The sequence below is a fragment of the Hemiscyllium ocellatum genome, chromosome 39, assembly GCF_020745735.1.
Source record: "Hemiscyllium ocellatum isolate sHemOce1 chromosome 39, sHemOce1.pat.X.cur, whole genome shotgun sequence".
NCBI lineage: Eukaryota > Metazoa > Chordata > Chondrichthyes > Orectolobiformes > Hemiscylliidae > Hemiscyllium > Hemiscyllium ocellatum.
Window position 1 is genome coordinate 12,309,852 of NC_083439.1, and position 17,648 is coordinate 12,327,499.

At 38.5% G+C, this 17,648-nt stretch overlaps 1 protein-coding gene across 3 annotated transcripts in view; it reads right to left on the reverse strand.

Moving 5' to 3' along the window:
• Positions 1-334: 334 nt before the first annotated feature.
• The window catches only part of ticrr (TopBP1-interacting, checkpoint, and replication regulator), a 46,141-nt gene continuing 28,827 nt past the window's right edge, over positions 335-17,648 (reverse strand). For 2 of the 3 annotated variants that reach the window (XM_060852902.1, XM_060852901.1), the window contains exons 15-22: positions 14,882-15,019; positions 14,293-14,383; positions 14,089-14,153; positions 13,218-13,370; positions 11,224-11,348; positions 7,649-10,661; positions 5,813-5,935; positions 335-1,820 (exon numbers count right to left, since the gene is read on the reverse strand). In XM_060852902.1, coding sequence (XP_060708885.1) covers positions 1,669-1,820; positions 5,813-5,935; positions 7,649-10,661; positions 11,224-11,348; positions 13,218-13,370; positions 14,089-14,153; positions 14,293-14,383; positions 14,882-15,019 — 3,860 coding nt within the window. In that variant the 3' untranslated portion in view covers positions 335-1,668. The remainder of the gene's footprint in view (positions 1,821-5,812; positions 5,936-7,648; positions 10,662-11,223; positions 11,349-13,217; positions 13,371-14,088; positions 14,154-14,292; positions 14,384-14,881; positions 15,020-17,648) is intronic. The other variant, XM_060852903.1, reaches the window with a different exon arrangement.

The following is a 17,648-nucleotide window of genomic DNA, read 5'->3' on the forward strand; positions in this document are numbered from 1 at the left end:
TGTTGCTGACTTGAAATTTTATGAACCACAGAAAAGGCAGTCAGGAGCTAGAAACAGATGAAGAAATGACCCACACCAGCACTTGTGATGGTGTGCAACTTGAAAGAAGTCACATCCTTGAGTTTTGTCCTTAGACTTCAAGGACAGAAGTCAGTGAGTTAGCCTATATGCTCATGGGCTGACCATGGTGACCACCAAACTGGAAAAATAAAACTGATGGTCTTTTTAATCCTGGTTTTCACTCTGAAATCTGAACTGTCTGGTAAGACAATCAGTTGGATTGGAAGAGTTTTATGTATTGTGTAACATGCACAAAGTGCACACTTTCTGAACATGGTGATAAATTCATCATTTATTTTAGTAAATAACTGTACAGAATGTTTCAATAGCCTTCAATTAAAAACACTTTACATCATTTTTACATCCACACCCCAAAATTTGTAAAACTTTATAAGTAATTTGCTATTTAATAAAAATTTGAAACATCACCCAGTGATCTGCATTCATCATCATGTGGCTAGTCCACATTCCTACCACATGGATCAAGATACCCTCTTTTTAGGTATTTAACACAAATCTAAAAGCCAGGAGCATCTCTGCAATTCCATTCTGTGAAATGCATTTAAAATTAAAAGTGACAACTGCCAAGAAGTGCAATACTTGAAAAGATCAAATTACTTTGAAGAGATTTAACAACACCTAACAGGTGTTCCTTCAACAAGAGTTAGCTTCAGAAAACATTCCATAACTCCAGTTTCTAAAAAAAAAATCAAGTAGTAACTGAACTTCTCAAACTATCTACCCGGTGAGGAACAGAAATAAATAGTTTAAAGATAAAGAACACCCACATTTCTCTGAAAGCATGTCTAGTACTGGATTAATAATCCTAAAAGTCTTAGCAAATGGATAGCCAAAGATAGCTGCTTTGAAACATTCTAATTCTATTTTTACACTGATGCTCTAAAATAAGCATTGGCAGTTTAAACACAAGGCAAGACAAACCTTGAAGGTGCTAAATTGACACCACTTAAATTATTGTAAATCGACCTAACTTCAATATTTAAAACTTGCAATGATACTGATCTCACAAGTTGGATCAAAATGGCCCTACAGCCCATTCAATTTTATCTTTCCAGAATATTAACCTTCTTATCAGCAACTGCACTGCTACTCTCTCCCTAATACTTAAAGGAACTTCACTGAACTGATTATTTCCAACACATAACATTAGCTCTATATCTAGAGTGAATCCCTCTTTTCACATGCTTGACACTCTTTGTGGAAAAGATCTAGTAACTGGCCCATAGCATGTAAGCATGGATGTACAGCCTTGTTTTCCATTATCTTGGTTGTCTCAGCCAGCTTGCACTGACACTTTGGGACATAAAACAAGGTTCAATCACAATGCACACCCATAATACAAATAAAAAAACAACAAAGTTTGACACATAAATACATGAAATTTTAACATTCAGTCAGCCTTAACATATGAACACAGAATGTAGTGTTGCATTCTCTCTCCACTTCAAGTGCCACTTCACATCCACGATAATCACATAAAGCAGTTTCCACTGTTTGAATATTTACTGCATTTCATATCATACATCTTCACAGAAAGGAACTATAACAAAGCAAGTTGAAGATAAAGCCAAGATTGAGATGCTCGCATTAACTGATTAGTTTTTTTCTGGAGTATGTTTTTGTGATGCAACGACGAACAGGCACTTTGGTGAAAGGAGAGTAATCCTGGTCAGTGTCACCAGTGATTGTCATTCTCTTGCTAGCCAGGTTATCAGTCTGCAAATCCTCAGGTGTAGCATCTGTCAAAAGATTCAGTACAATCTAAAACAGTACTTCAGTCACAAAACTCAAACTAAATGACTAAAAGGATTCTGGAAGCCTATTCAGGGAACCCAAATTCAGGTGGATCTGTGTCTTAAATTAAGCACAGAATCGACAAACAACCAGGCAGGCAAGATCATTCTAAATAAATCTCTAGTGGTAATGAAAAATCCACATGAGGCAGTCAGATAAGAACAGTAATGGTTGGGTCAGCAATGCTCTTCAGGGCAAAACATTTTGCAATATCAAGATCATCTAAGCTGCACAAAAAATGGCCACAATGCCAGTGACGAAGAAGGCCGAGAGCACAAAGAGAATTGTACTCCACAATGAGGCATCACCCAGAGTAGGAAATTTTAAACAGCTGAAAGACAGGGACAGAACTGGCTAATGAACTGAAGATAGGTAAATAGAAATGTAAAAACTGAAAGAACTGCAGATGCAGTAAATCAGAAACAAAAACAGAAGTTGCTGGAGGAAGGGTCACCGGACCCGAAACGTTAACTTTGATTTCTCTCCACAGATGCTACCAGACCTGCTGAGTTTTTCCAGCAACTTCTGTTTTTGTTGTTAATAGAATTGTAGTTGCTATAGGTGATTTATTTACCATACTTACTGTAAGAGTGTGGAGACAGGAATTATGGTAACCGTACACAATCATAACCTGACACAAGTTGATTTTTTCTGTTCATTCATGGAATATTGAGTGCCATTGGCAAAGCTTTCATTAACGAAGTTGAGTTTGAAAGCTGCTACCAAAGAAAACTTGGTGAGTTACAGCAAGTTATCATATTGATGGGATTGCATTCAGTCACAGCATGTTAGTGGTCGAAGGACTGAGCATTTAAGATGGTGGTTGAGGTGTTGGTCAAGTGGGCTGCTTTTTCAGTGATGATGTCAAAATCCTGATATGTCAACTGATTTGAGAACTAAATTAGTGCGATGAATACACTATCTTACTAGTGAATACAGTTCCCAATGCAAAACATGTCAGACTTTTATTTGAAGAGGGAATGCTCTATATTCCACAACTGCTATTAACCAATTGCCATCTGTTCAAATCAAACTGTCATTGTTTTAATATTTAAAAAGCCAAAATGACATTCCACCGAATACAGAAATGAATTATATTAGTGATAATGATGTGTTGTTCATATTGTGCATCTTTCCTTCATATTAAGGTCAGGAGTGGGGAAGTTTCCTGACAACTGCGCTAATATTCAGAAGCATTTGTGACTCAACAGAAAGTCCACATGAAGCATAGCCTGGACAACATGCAGGCTTAGGCTGATAAGTGACATGTAACAATCATGGGCAATGATCATCTCAACCAAGAGAGAATCTAGCTCTCACTTCTTATGCTCAATGATACACAATTGCTAAATTTCCCAATAACACATCCCCGAGGAGGTGACCAACATCCAGAAGCTAAACAGCACCTGTTAAAAACATTGATTTGCTCTTGTTGCCACCGTAAAGCTAGGACTTCTGCAAAAGTCAATTCTCCTTCCATCTCCCCAGTGCCAGACCACCATTTGCAAGGCACAAGTCAGGAATATGATGGAATACATTGAATTTGCCTGGATTGGTACATTGCCAACACTCAAAAAGTTGATACCATCCAGAACAAAAGCAGCCTGCTTGATTAGCACTCTGTCCATCACCATTGACATTCTCTCCGTTTATTAATAAAGCATAGCAAAGAGTAATATTTTTCCCTCTACAACATGCACTGCAGTAACTCACCAAGCCTCCATTAACACACTTTTTGAATCCACAATCTCTACCACATAGAAGGACAAAGGCAGCAGATGCATAAGGTCACCACCATATGTTTTTATCCCAAAGACTGCTGCAGTTTAAAGGCAGCTCATCACTATCTTCACCAGGGCAAAAACCAGTGATGCCAATGGAGAGCTAGAGATACACAGCATGGAAACAGACCTTTCAATCCAACTTGTCCATGCTGACCAGAAATCCAACATTTGGCCCATATCCCTCTAACCCTTCCTATTCATGTACCCTTCCAAATGCATGTTAAATGCTGCAATTGTACCAGCTTCCACCACTTCCTCTGGCAGCTCATTTCATATAAGCATCACCCTCTGCGTGAAGTAGCCCCTTAGGTCCCTTTTAAATCTGTTCCCTCCCACTTTAATCCTACGCCCTCCAGTTTTGGACTTCCCTAGCCTGGGGAAAAGACCTTGACTATTCACCCTTTCCATGCCCCTCATGATTTAACAGCACCTTCCCCTGCAACCGAAAGAAATACAAAACTTGCGCCCACACCTCCCCCCCCTTACTTCCCTCCAAGGCCCCAAGGGATCCTTCCATATCCGCCTCAAATTCACCTGCACCTCCACACACACCATTTACTGCATCCACTGCACCCAATGTGGCCTCCTCTATATGGGGGAGACAGGCCGCTTACTTGTGGAACGTTTCAGAGAACACTTCTGGGACACCCGGACCAACCAACCCAACCACCCCGTGGCTCAACACTTCAACTCCCCCTCCCACTCCACCAAGGACATGCAGGTCCTTGGACTACTCCATCGATAGACCATAGCAACACGACGGCTGGAGGAAGAGCGCCTCATCTTCCGTCTAGGAACCCTCCAACCACAAGGGATGAACTCAGACTTCTCCAGTTTCCTCATTTCCCCTTCCCCCACCTTGTCTCAGTCCCAACCCTCGAACTCAGCACCACCTTCCTAATCTGCAATCTTCTTCCTGACCTCTCCGCCCCCACCCCCACTCCAGCCTATCACCCTCACCTTAACCTCCTTCCACCTATCACATTTCCAACACCCCTCCCCCAAGTCCCTCCTCCCTACTTTTTATCTTAACCTGCTTAGCACATTTTCCTCATTCCTGAAGAAGGGCTCATGCCCGAAACATTGATTCTTCTGCTTCTTGGATGCTGCCTGACCTGCTGTGTTTTTCCAGCAACACATTTTCACCTCACAATTTTATAATCTTCTATAATGTCACACCTGGAAAATTAGTCCCAGTCTATAAAGCACCTCCCTATAGCCTCAAACCCTGGTAACATCCTTGTAAATCTTTCCTGAGCCCTTTCAAGTTTCACAACATTTTTGCACGGAGACCAGAATTGGACAGTGTTCAAAAAGTGGCCTAACCCAATGTCCTGTACAGCTGCAACACAAACCACTCAACCCCTACATTCAATGCACTGATCAATAAAGACGAGCATATCAAATGCCTTGACTACCCTGTCTACATGCAACTCCACCTTCAAGGAATTATGAAACTGCACTCTAATGTGTCTTTGTTTGGCAACACTCCCAGGAGCTTCACAACTAGCTCGAAAGTAGGAGACAGAGGGTGGTAGTGGAGGGTTGCTTTTTTGACTAGAGGCCTGTGACCGGGTGGTGTGCTGCAAGGATTGGTGATGGATCCACTGCTTTTTGACATTTATATAAATGATTTGTAAATGTAACAGGTATAGCGAGAGCGAGAGCGAGACAGACAGACAGACACCGCATTGGAACATTTAAGACATAACTTTTCATTGAAAAAGTATTACGATTTGTCATAACATTGAGCTGAGATTAAAGAAAGAACATGATAACAGTGTTGGACTACCAGCATAATTTGGCATACAGCCTATATCAAAAGGAACCCAAAACAAGAAAATAAGTTTAATTTATTCCAATAGTTTATATTTGCCATGTTGACAATGATAAATGGGAACTGAATTATACAATTTGGCTCCCATTTGATGTGCGAAAATTTGCACATACTCAAAACAAGGTAGATAAACTATCAGGAAGATCTAACCAATGAAATGTTGATGCACACAACTTAAATAAATGGCAAACAACTTAAAGCAAGTGACTTTCATCCCAGGCCTTTCCATTTGCTTATGCTAATGTAATTCATAAAACTATTAAAGAAATAACAATCGCATATTACACTTAAATATGATAGAAAGTCTGAACTTTACCTCTTGTACCAGATCTTTTCTTTGCAGGTGTTCTCCCAGGATACAACAAAGGTGACTGAGTGAGTGCCAGAAGGCTGCTAGCAGACAGGGTTGATTTAACTTTACAGCTTGGTGATGTTTCAGCTTTAGAACACAAATAAAAGCATTACAATCACAGGTAGAAAGCAGCTGCTGTACTAAGACAGCTCATGGGATACATTTTTACAATTCCATGCAAGCTTTTCTACCCCAAACCACAAAAAAAATCTAAATGTTATTTGGGCTTGTGACTGAACTAAAGTGGCATATCTCTGCCTATTGTTCAGAGGACATGCACTCGATCCACATGCTTCGAGTTAGTTAAGAAACACCTACAAGATGCATAGCAGCCACTCACCAACGTTGCTTCAACAGAACTTTCCAACCCATGATCATCATCATTTAGAATAACAAAGGCAGCGAATGCGTGGAAACATCACCCCTGCATGCCCCCTCAAATCATACACCACACTGACTTAAAACTATATTATCAATACTTCATTGTTGCTAGGTCAAATCCTGGAACTTCTTGTCTAACAGCACTCTGTGGTACCAAATAAACAGCAGCAATTCAAGAGACACCTCCTCACACTGTTACAGGCAATAAATACTAGCCTTGCCAATAAGTCACATCCATTAAATGAATAAAAAGACAGCTGCACCACTGTAATCTACATCACAGTGATCAGAACAGTTACCAAGGCACTGAGCTCTATTTGCTCATTTGCTGTTGGTCAAAGTTGATATGAACTACAATTAGATGAAGTTAAAAAAAATCACAAAACACCAGGTTACCGTACAGGAGCTGCACTCCGAAAGCTTGTACTTCCAAATATATCTGTTAGACTATAACCTGGTGCTGTGTAATTTTTAACTTTATCCAACCCAGTCTAACACCGGCACCTCCATATCATGATCACAATTAGTTAGACCTTATTCCACAAACTTAACTTGCAATTTGCCCGTTTCCTATTGCATGAAACCTCCACAGGAATTCATACCTCTGAATCATCTTGCACACAGTTTGCTTGGCAAACACACGCACATTTAGAGAAGATCACAAGTCAGGCAATCCCTGGGTCACAAGTCGATTTGTACACAAGTCAGAATACAATGCAGGACAACATTAACCAGCTGTTCTTAAGTATAGAAAATATTTGTGTATCAAGTCTTTAAAACTAAACCCCTGTATGGGATCATGTTCATAAATCACATTTGCAAATCAGAATCCTCCTCTCGTCAATGATTCCATGGAAAATCAGAAATAGAGAAATATTTAGAGACACAGTCCCAGATCTTCCTTATGACTTTAGTTTCTAATCAATTTCCAGCCACACCCTACCTCCAAGTTCTACAACAAAAGATCAATTTAAACAAATTCCAAAACAGCAAATGTTTTCTCTGCAGCTAGCTAGAATTGTCCTGAAGACTTTATTCAAGTGTAACCATACTCAGCTAAAAGAATTTAGTTACAAAATAAGCATCATGCGACTATATTATAACCAATTAAGTGTGACCATACTGATGTTTTAGGATAGGATTAGATATATTCTGTCAATATACTGATTTTCAGTAAAAGTGCAAACTTGCATGCAAATTCCTATCTTCCAGGAAAACAGACAAATCAACAGTTAGTTAAACAGAACAATCCAGCCACCATTTTTAATAGACACTATGTCAAAAGAATTGTTTTTCATGATTAAGCTGTGTCAGATTTCCATTAATTTCTCTCAAAAAAGAGCTAATAGCAATTGAAGTATGGTACAATGTTTATTAAACTGACAATTTTGGGAAAGTGAACTAAAGCAGGAGAATCACCTGGACTATCGAAAATCTTCTCATCTTCAACTGAACGCTGGCATGTGAAGGTGTTACAGAAACGAGAGAAAGAGTTAGGTGAAGACCTTTCCTTTTGCACTTCTTCCAACGCAAACTCTGTATATGAAGAGGTAGTTGTTCTGAAGTTTGCCTCCCGTGGTCTTTTTGCTTCCCTTCCCTCTTCTGATGTGGTAGAGATAAAATTATGCCCTCGTTTTCTAGACCGAAGGCCAAAATTTTCCTTTGGACTATTTGGAAACCTTTCGTCCCATTCAATGGTAGGGGAATTATCTTGTAACCTACATACTCCTTCCATATCAATCTCCTCCAAAGGCATGATTTTGTTACTGTCGTGCTCTGTGTAAAAGTTATCATCATTTTGTATAACTGTACTCTCTCCTTTCTGCTGCTTTGCACTAAGTGGGGTTGTGGCTGCCTTCTTCTTCCGTGGCCAGTTTTTGATAGCATCTGGTGTTTGAGAATGTCTCGTTTTGTGTTTGGGAGAAGGTGTCCAAGGGACCAATCCTAAATCCACTTGGGACGGAGAAGCAGCATTAGAGGAGCACTGGGTTGGTGTATATGACTGGCAAATAAAAGTCTGGACCCCACCTTTTCTGGGTGTAGCCTTTGCTGGAGTATTGTGGGAATAATGGAAACAAAATGATGGAGATATATGGCCTCCGTCCATTTTTCCTGAATGCTTAACACAGCGCTGTGCATTTCTCTCATCTAATGGGCTTTCACATCCATCCTTCTTTACACACATGGAGGAGGGACTGCCATTACTTTTGGTGACAGATTGCTCCAGCTGTGGACTAGTCACCGTACTAGAATTGGTCCGTTTGAATCGGAGTTTGGGAAGTCCAGAGTCTTGCATTTCCAGCTCAACCTCATAAGTTGGCATTGGTGGCCAATTCCGACCCTTTGGAGTTGAGATTTTTGTGGGAAAGTCAGGTATCTGTTGCCGTGCTGCTGCTAGTCTTTGTCTCCTGTCTGGAGTCCAGCGGAATTCATAAGATGTGGATTTTGTTTGAAGCAAGGGAATGTCAGTAGTAACGACAGAGTTAGAAACAATGGAATCAGACCCTTTTCTGAGCACAGCAAACTTCATTTTCAAGCCAGAGCTTTCACTTTGTAGGAGCCTAACCTGAGATATGTCTTTACTGTACTTCACTGGAGAGTTAGCTGCTCCAGCATCTGTTGCTCTATCCAAAGATGAATTCAGTCTCTCATTTATCAAATTGACACTGAAATCAGGTTCAGAACCTATGTTCTGAGAAGAGTGAAGGAAGGAATTTGAAGTATCTAATCCTACAACAGCATTAAGACAGTCCTTCCCAGAGTTATCACTCATTGCTGCAGACCAACTGTTAGATATGGTTTCATTGGATACAGAGCTTTCATTGGTGTCACAAATTTCAAATGTTATTTGTGGTATACTCTCACACAAGGTGGATTCTTGCAAGACATGACTCACCTCACCAAATGTCTTCACATTCTTTGTTGTATTCCTCTGTACATTGTAAGTTGTGTTTCTATCTTTCTCTGGGGTTTTTAATATTTGGTCTAATCTGGTCATAGAGGTGGCAAGCTTTCCTGGCATTTTCACTGATTCAACATCTGCTTCAATCATAGATTTTGGTTTGGGTGATGCACACAGGATTGACTTAGATTTGGAAAGTGTACTTGGATCTTGTTTGAAGATAAGGTCAGACTTTCTTCTTGAGGTTTTGAGATGTGTAGATGTCGAGCTAGATGCCTGTGGAGACAATGTTGCAGTTGGGCTTTTAGGTGGCGTTGAATTATATTTCGACATCTTTTGATCAACATGTGAGTGTGCAACATTAAGCCCAGTCTTTTTCCTTGGTGATTCGAGTTGTGGAGGCGTTCCAGGATATTTAGATAGATCAGTCGACTCAAACTTGATTGGTGTAACATTGAACATTGATCGTGTCCTCACTGGGCTTCTGGATGGTGATCCAGTATATTTTGATGGTGTCTTCAACTTCGATTTTAATGGTGTTTCATTGAACACTGATAGTGTCTGCACGGAGCTTGGAGGTTGTGTTACGGTACAATTTGGTGGTGTCTTCATCTTAGATTTTGATGGTGTGACATGAAATCCAACTCTTGTTCTTACTGGACTCTTAGACTGCATTGTTTTGAGTCTATCTGGTGTAAGTATGTTATGCATTGATCTCGTTATTACTGAGCTTTTCAGCGGTGTTTGAAAACTGGCTTCCCAGCTACTCCTCTGTGTAGATGTGCTCCCATTTGATTTCCAAGATCTGCCCTGATCTGGTGAGCATAAAGTATCAGCAATCCTCTTCAAAAGTTTTGACATGGATACTTTTGGTGGAGAAACCACAGAACATTTTACTGCAGTGTGAGGGATGAATGAATCTTCAGACTTTGATCTCCTCAACTTTCTTTTATGTGGTATACATGGAATTGATGATTCATCTTTTACCAAACTATTAACCGAATAAGATCGAGATCGCTTTCTTGATATCTTTTTTGGACTGTTTAATAGGGATAAATATTTCCTTGGTGTTTTTACTTGGGAAACCAATTCTAAAGTCTTTGAAGGTGCAAAATAAACATTTACAGTTGAACTATTTCTGCAAGGTGACATTAAACGTTCACTCCGTCTGGAAGACAATTTAACTGGTGAATGGTCCTTATAAGGTGATGAGTTCAAATGGCCACTCACCATGTCAGGGGATTTAAATGGGGACTGAACTTCCATTTTCCAAGTTGACTTATTTTTGTTAGGTGTTTCTTTGTTCAGACGCTCACTTCGCCTAGGTGACTGAAAGTGTGAATCGGTTATCAATTTCCATGGTGAAGGTTCCTTACTTGTGTAATTAGTGGTGCTAGATCTTGTTGTTGGGCTCTTGGAGATGCTTACACCCTTCTTGTGCGTCAAGTAGCGGGATATTAGCGGGGACTTTTGTATGACTCTGCTCTTGTCTGGGGAAATCAGATGTTTCTCGGGAGTAAGTTTTGGAGTCTGGCGGAAGTTAAAGCACAAAGTTAGTAAACTAGTATTTCAAAAGTCCAACAGTTCATTAATCCTAGATTTTCACAAAAACTCAATAAAAATAAAAATACTAGCTAACCAAATACTGATGAATTAAAATGTTTCTTAGTCAATATCCTTACTGCTCATAATGTGCAAACTAAGCTAGCAACTCAAAGGTTTATCGTCTAGTTTTTCTTTGCACTATCAACAGGTTAGGTATACTAATGGAATCTAACATTTACGACAATTTTCAATGCACTAGTTTTAGTAACATCTTGCGCTCAATGGGACACCTAATCCAAGCCCCTAGTATCTACATCAATTTTACATTAAAGGCACTAAGCTTCCAATTTATTTCATTCACAGAAAGGAGACAATGATCTTCTGAATCAAATTTTTAATTCAAACTTTCAAAAGTAAATAATCCGTTTCTACTACAAAATGGGTGGGGTGAAAGGACAAGTCTATTTTGTTCATTTATTTTCTTTCTTTCAATAATATATCTGATTTTGTCTTGTATTCCGCAAATATAATTTAAGTTCAATCATACCTGAACTGCAGATAAGCTCCCAGAGTCTGAACAACAGCCCTTTGATGACTGCTTCTCTTTTGGACTGAGATGCCCAAGCACAGCACCAAAAAGCAGCAGATTTGGAGACTGGATGTTTTGATCGTCTAAAGAAGGAGGGATTAAGTTACTATCGAGCAGACAGATTCACTTTTGGCAGATACAAAGTTTTAACACCAATTTTACAACATTATTGATTTGTATTTATCTAATGCTTTGACCCAATACATACATTAATTTACCTGCAAGTAATGTTTAGGCTATAGTTAAAAGACTATTTACCAACTTTTATCTCAGGAGTCTTAATTCTGAGGTCAAATCTGGTTATCACTAAAAATGTTATGCTCTTTGATTATTTAACCTTATTTTCCGACATCCACCTGAACTATTTGAGGCAGGAACATAAGCAGTAAGAGGAGTAAGCTGTTTACCCCTCGAGACTGCTCTACCTTTCAACTAGATCATGGATATTTTACCTCAATGCCATTTCCTGCATTATCCCTCAGGCTGAGATCCCGAGTTGGAGCAGATCTCGCCAAGCTCCATCCCAGGTTACTTACCAACCTTGTTGGGCTGGACATACTGCAGTTTTGCCCAACAACAGATTCCCTCTCTCCTGCCTTGCTGCTTCACCAATCACAGACTTTGCCTTGTGAGATAGGAAATTAGTGATTGCAGCTTGAGAGACAGAATCTGTGATCAGAAAAGCAGCTACTCAGATTCTCTTACGCAGAAGTGACTTGACGCAAACAGTCATCTATAATTGAAATTTTCCAAGTGACGTGAGTACTTCAGAGGCAAAAATCTTCCACCACCCAGTGTATACTGAGTGCTCCCACTTGATCACGTGACTCTTGCGAATAATATTTCACATTGTACAAGGTCAGAATAGAAGCAGGTTGAGATCCCAATTATTAAATAGCCCAGCATCTGCATTCTTGGTTGTGTTACAACATAGCGGTGAACCCCTCTGTTAGTTAAACTAAACACCCAGAAAAGCTCACCTCATCTCGTTATCTGTTAAAATATGCATGACAGAGAACTCCTAAATTCTACCATTTAAAGAAAATAATATAAATTTATTCTTTAAAAGTGAACAATAAACAGCAATTCACAACTCCAAGTCCCCCACCTCCTCTTAATTGCTTATTACCTGCCTCCAACTCTATAGCAATATGCGGTTCCAATAAAACACTTATTAAAATTACATCAACTTCATTTCAAAACCACACAGTAGCTGTCGCTTTCAGTATCTTTCTTCTTTCAGCTGAAGATCTCTCTGGGTAGCCTTCTTTCTTTTTGTGAAGATGTTTCATGTGAAAAAGCTATCCTTGATAGGGAGTGTTTCAATGTCTTGGGTCTCTCTCTCTCTCTCGATGACAGTTGCTCTGCCTGATTTTCAAAATGCCTGCCTTTTTTATATCCTCCAACATATTGTCTTATTTGGTTCAATGTTGACAAAAGAATAAATACAAACTTGGTTGGGTTTTAGTATCCTGGAGCATAATTTAAACTGGTTGGTTAAATTCAAATTGTTGTCAAAACAGTTACCAACTCAGGTATTTATTTCACGGCAAAATGCTACATTTTTTTTCAATTTTCCAGTACACTCTGACACTGCTCTTGTAAGCTCTCAGTGCAGAACAGCATTCACTCTCTCAAAAAGGTACAGTACACACACTTTCAATTTCAATACAGTTGATAGATGACAATTGGCTGGCAGATATGCACAACCATATCAAAGGAAAGAAGGGTAGCAAATGCAAAACATGCAAATCAAGAGTTTAATAATTTTTAATTCAAGAATGTTTTTGAAACCAAAACATGAGAAGGAGACTTCTCATTAGAGGCTTCTTTAAAAAAAAATCCTTAGCAAACGCAAAAACTTCTGAATTTTTGACCTGGGAATGAATAAGAATTTGTCCATTTTTCAATGTCACAGGAACATACATAGATGAGTGAAAAACAGTGTTTACCTGCTTTTTTTGTTTTTGCTGCTTGTATATATGACAAGGATTGTACTCGCTCCAAACTCCGAGACTTTGAGCATGAACCAGAGTAAAAGGAAGTAGAATGACTCTTGGCAAGAGATGCCTTCCTGATGCGTGGGCTCCTCCTTAGAATACAATCTGCACATTACAAAAAATACGATTAGGAAGGGAATAATTAATTTCATATTCAATGTTTTCCGACTAATATCACAATAAAAACAGACTTGAATTGTGATCACTCAGTTGATGCTCAAAATATATGGTCAAATACTTAAATTATGCCAGATTGTTGCTGCTAAACATTAAATAAAAGCTGTAAGCTGAACTCCATTAATGAGAAGAATAATCTTTCGTGTAAAGTAGCACATTCACACAATTTTTATATTCCTTTGTCACTACAGTAATTGCAAATTACAAGGTCAGTTGATTGATGTACAATAAATATTCTGGGGCCACATGGCTAGTATTATGGGTTATCTAAACTTGATCATCTACTTCAGAAACAACTGTCCAAACACAACTCACTTTTTAAACTCTGTAGCAAATCATTTGTTCTTAATTAAGAGCGATGCAATCAGTGAAATTACTCTGTTTCTCTTCACCAGATCTACAAATCTTCCTCCAAATATTTATCAAAACTCTTATTATTGAATTTGCTTCTATCACTCTTTCAGGCAATGCGTTCCAATAATTCTCATTGTACTTTTAGAAAAAAATAACATTGTCACATATCTCACTTCAGTGAAAGCTCATCAGCAGTAGTGAAATTTAACTTGATGGTAATTCAAGTGATAATTTGCTGAAGTTGAAGAATATGAACATAATGAAATACTTCATCCATCAACCAAAGACTTACCAGCAGATAAAGCTCTCTCTGGAGATTCCTTAACAATACTAACATCAGAACCAGCCTCTGAGCATCTGCAGAAACAGACATGAAATGTTATTTTCATATAGGTTGCCAATATATCCAAAGACGACCTACCCCTCATTGCAGTATATATTTGAATTATGTCAGTGATACATTACACCAAAAAAAATTCTATATATAGTTACATACCTCCCTCTAATCTGTTTGTCCAGGAGCCGGTGAGACACCTGTTTATGAAGAGGTGTCTCAGTCACCTTCCTGGTCAGTAATTTCCGATGTCCTAAAAGGTGAAAACATTTTTAAATTTGTTCACTTTACAAACTTAGATGGGGTCCTGTTTGACTAAATATGCTCAAGCAAAATAAATTATCAGTCTGCAAAAATTTGAAATTAAGCTGATCTCATCTCTAAGCATTTTTTAGGCTTTGACAATGAAGAAATGAGCAAACCTGGTGAATATTTAATCGCTTCTGCTACAAAGAGCAGATACAGACATCAAACTTGGATGGGAGAACAATTTGCCATTGCCTGTATGAGACATTTGGCAGAGATTTCTAAGAATTAAAGGCAACTTTGCGATTGTAGCCAAATAATAAGGATCATCAGGAAGGGTAAGGGGAAAATAATCAAAATGCAGTAGTCCCAAATCTCTAGCATTATATCAGTCAATTCACATCTAGAGTGTTAGAAAGTCACAATATGAATCAACACGAAAACACTGTTCTTTTGAAAAATGGAATGGAGTTTATAAAGTAACATATGTTTTGAAAGCAAGAACCTTGGCTATTTTTTTCTTTATTGTGCATGTGTCTCGCCCCTTCAACCACAGATTCAGAGTAGCTTTTTGGCATCTTCAGCTTTTTCTTTGGAGACAATTTTTCCTGATGGAATAGATTCCTTCGCACTTTTGTCACCTCTATGAAGATAAAAACAGAAGGTTCGGGGGTCACTTGAGAGAATGTCCAACCAGAAAAGTTAGACAAAGTAACTCCTGGTAATTTATTTTATACACTAGGACAAACATTATAGCATTTTTTTCCAGTATTCTTTCCAAGTATCAAATCCTTTTGGGATAAATTTCCATTGGCACAAAAATGCTCAAATACCTGATCACAAACAGAAAATAAACACCAGCAGAATATTCCACTACAGATCCATGACTCTCTAAATATTAATTTAGAGGCACTTGAAATATTGTTTCCTCATAATAATCATGGACAGAAATAATTGCTTCTATTTTCTAAAAACTTACCTAGCTCAGAAGCTGAGACTTTATCCTGCTTTGGGACAAACAACTTTCAAAGCAAGCATTCAATTTCCTTGAACTTGTCCACTTCCAATCAGTTACTGTAGTTTCTAAACTCAAATTTACTACCAGCCAATTACTACAAACTCCAAACTCATGGACCTTATGTGAAATTTGCTTACATGAAATGCTGTAATTTTAAAAGCCAGTTACAGCGTTTGGTCCCCATCAATTGTTCTACCCTGAAGTGCACAGAATTCTGCTGCTTCACTGTCACTCCAAATCCAACCGATACTGAAACAATTTTCTAAAACAAAAGCATCTATCCGAATTAATTCCAATATTTGTCAACAAAACGGTCAGAGACTGAACAGTGTGGTTCAGAATCAATGAAGAGGAATTATACCCAGTATATTAGCTAAGACTTATCCCTTAAGTAATATCATCTAAAGCAGATCAGCTGGTCATCAGATTGGTGAAGTAAATTGATTGTAGCATTCCTGGCATTATCTTACAATCATAGAAACCATACAGTGTGGAAACAGGTCATTTGGCCCAACTGGTCCACACAGGGCAGCATTCCACTCAGACCCATCTCCCTACCCCTGTAACTCTGCATTTCCCACAGCTAGGCCACCCAGTCTGCACATCCCTGAACATTACGGGTAATTTAGCTTGGCCAATCCACCTAAACTGCACATCTTTGGACTGAAGGAGGAAATCTGAGCACCTGGCAGAAACTCACGCGGGCAGAGGGAGAATATGCAAACTCCACACAGATAAGCCACTCTAAGGTGAAATCGAACCTGGGTCCCTGGCACTGTGAGAAAGCAGTGTTAACCACTGAGCCACCATGATACTGACTATACATCAAAAGTACATTAGTGACTGTAAAGCACATCAGGGTATCCAGAAAATGAGAATGATACCCTGTAACAGTTTTTGTTTCTCTTTAATGGCCTTGGTGCACTGTCAGCTATGCTCAGGAGCACTTGTTGACAATAAGGTAATATATCAAGATTTGTTGAATTACATCAGATTTCAGAATTTTTACTTGTAGTTTTGGGAATGCTCTCAAATCCTGAGAATAACTTTGGAAAACACAATCATCTGATATTGCATTGGTAGTCTGCATGTCTTAAGTTTATAATACACAGTACCAGTTACATTTAAGCAATTGAAAAGTAACATCTCTTAAGTTTTCAGTTGCTCCTTCAAGATATGTTTCTATATGCCCAACAATACATTTCTCACTGACTCAAAAATGCTGACTGTGATAAATGCAAATTGTAACGTTTTCCATATTGAACTATCGTTATAGAAACAAAACAAGGTGAATGCACCAGTTTACAGTCACCCTAAATTCTCTTCAGATGTAACAAAAGCCCACTTAATTGTAATTACCTAAAATCCCTATGATAGATAACTTACAAAACAAAAATGCATGAATTTAAATTTATATTGCCCCATATACAAAGACTTCTTCCTTTATAAAATCTGGAGTTCCTCTCTAAAAGAATTTACATTTACATAGAATCTGCAATATAAATAGAATAAACGTCACAAATGTCACTCTCAGAAATATTATTTTCTTTACAAAATGAAGTGCATAAAGCAAAAGATATTAGAACAAACCAAATTCTTGTTTAAAGATTGGGTTTCAAAGAGGGTTTTAACAGCTGACAATGCAAGAACAAATTCAGTGCCCTTCTGCAAATGTTGAAATTTAAAAAAAAATAACTGCCTCAGCAGGGAGATGAACCCTCAATTTAACATCGCCATAGAACAAGCCATCCTTTACTGAAGCAATACGCCATCAGTACTATAGTGAAACAACTGATGTCCTTGCCACTGAATTCAATGTCCACTTCTTCCACAATGCAGTTGCTGTGCAGATCACCTATGGGCTGCACTTCAGCATCTCATCAAGCTCAGAAAAAAAAAGCTCCTCTTCCCCTATGAATTCTCCTAGATATAGAGATCCTGATTTGGACATGCATTACTCTTAGGTCCAAATTCTAAAATTCCTACCTGGCATTATTCTAGCAGCATCAAAATATGGTGCAATGGTACAGTGGAGCAAATGACAGATGCCAAACAAAACTAGTCAGACATAATACAGTGAAGTGAGGCTGTGAAGGACTTTTAAAAGAGGATGCTAAACCAAGGGATCAGCATGCTACAGCTGGTAAAATGCCATGTTTAGACTATTGAAGCTACATAACAAAAAAGGAAATAAACAGCAATAGTTTTCAATAAATCCTGTTATATTTGCCTCAGACATTTCAAATTAGCGAAC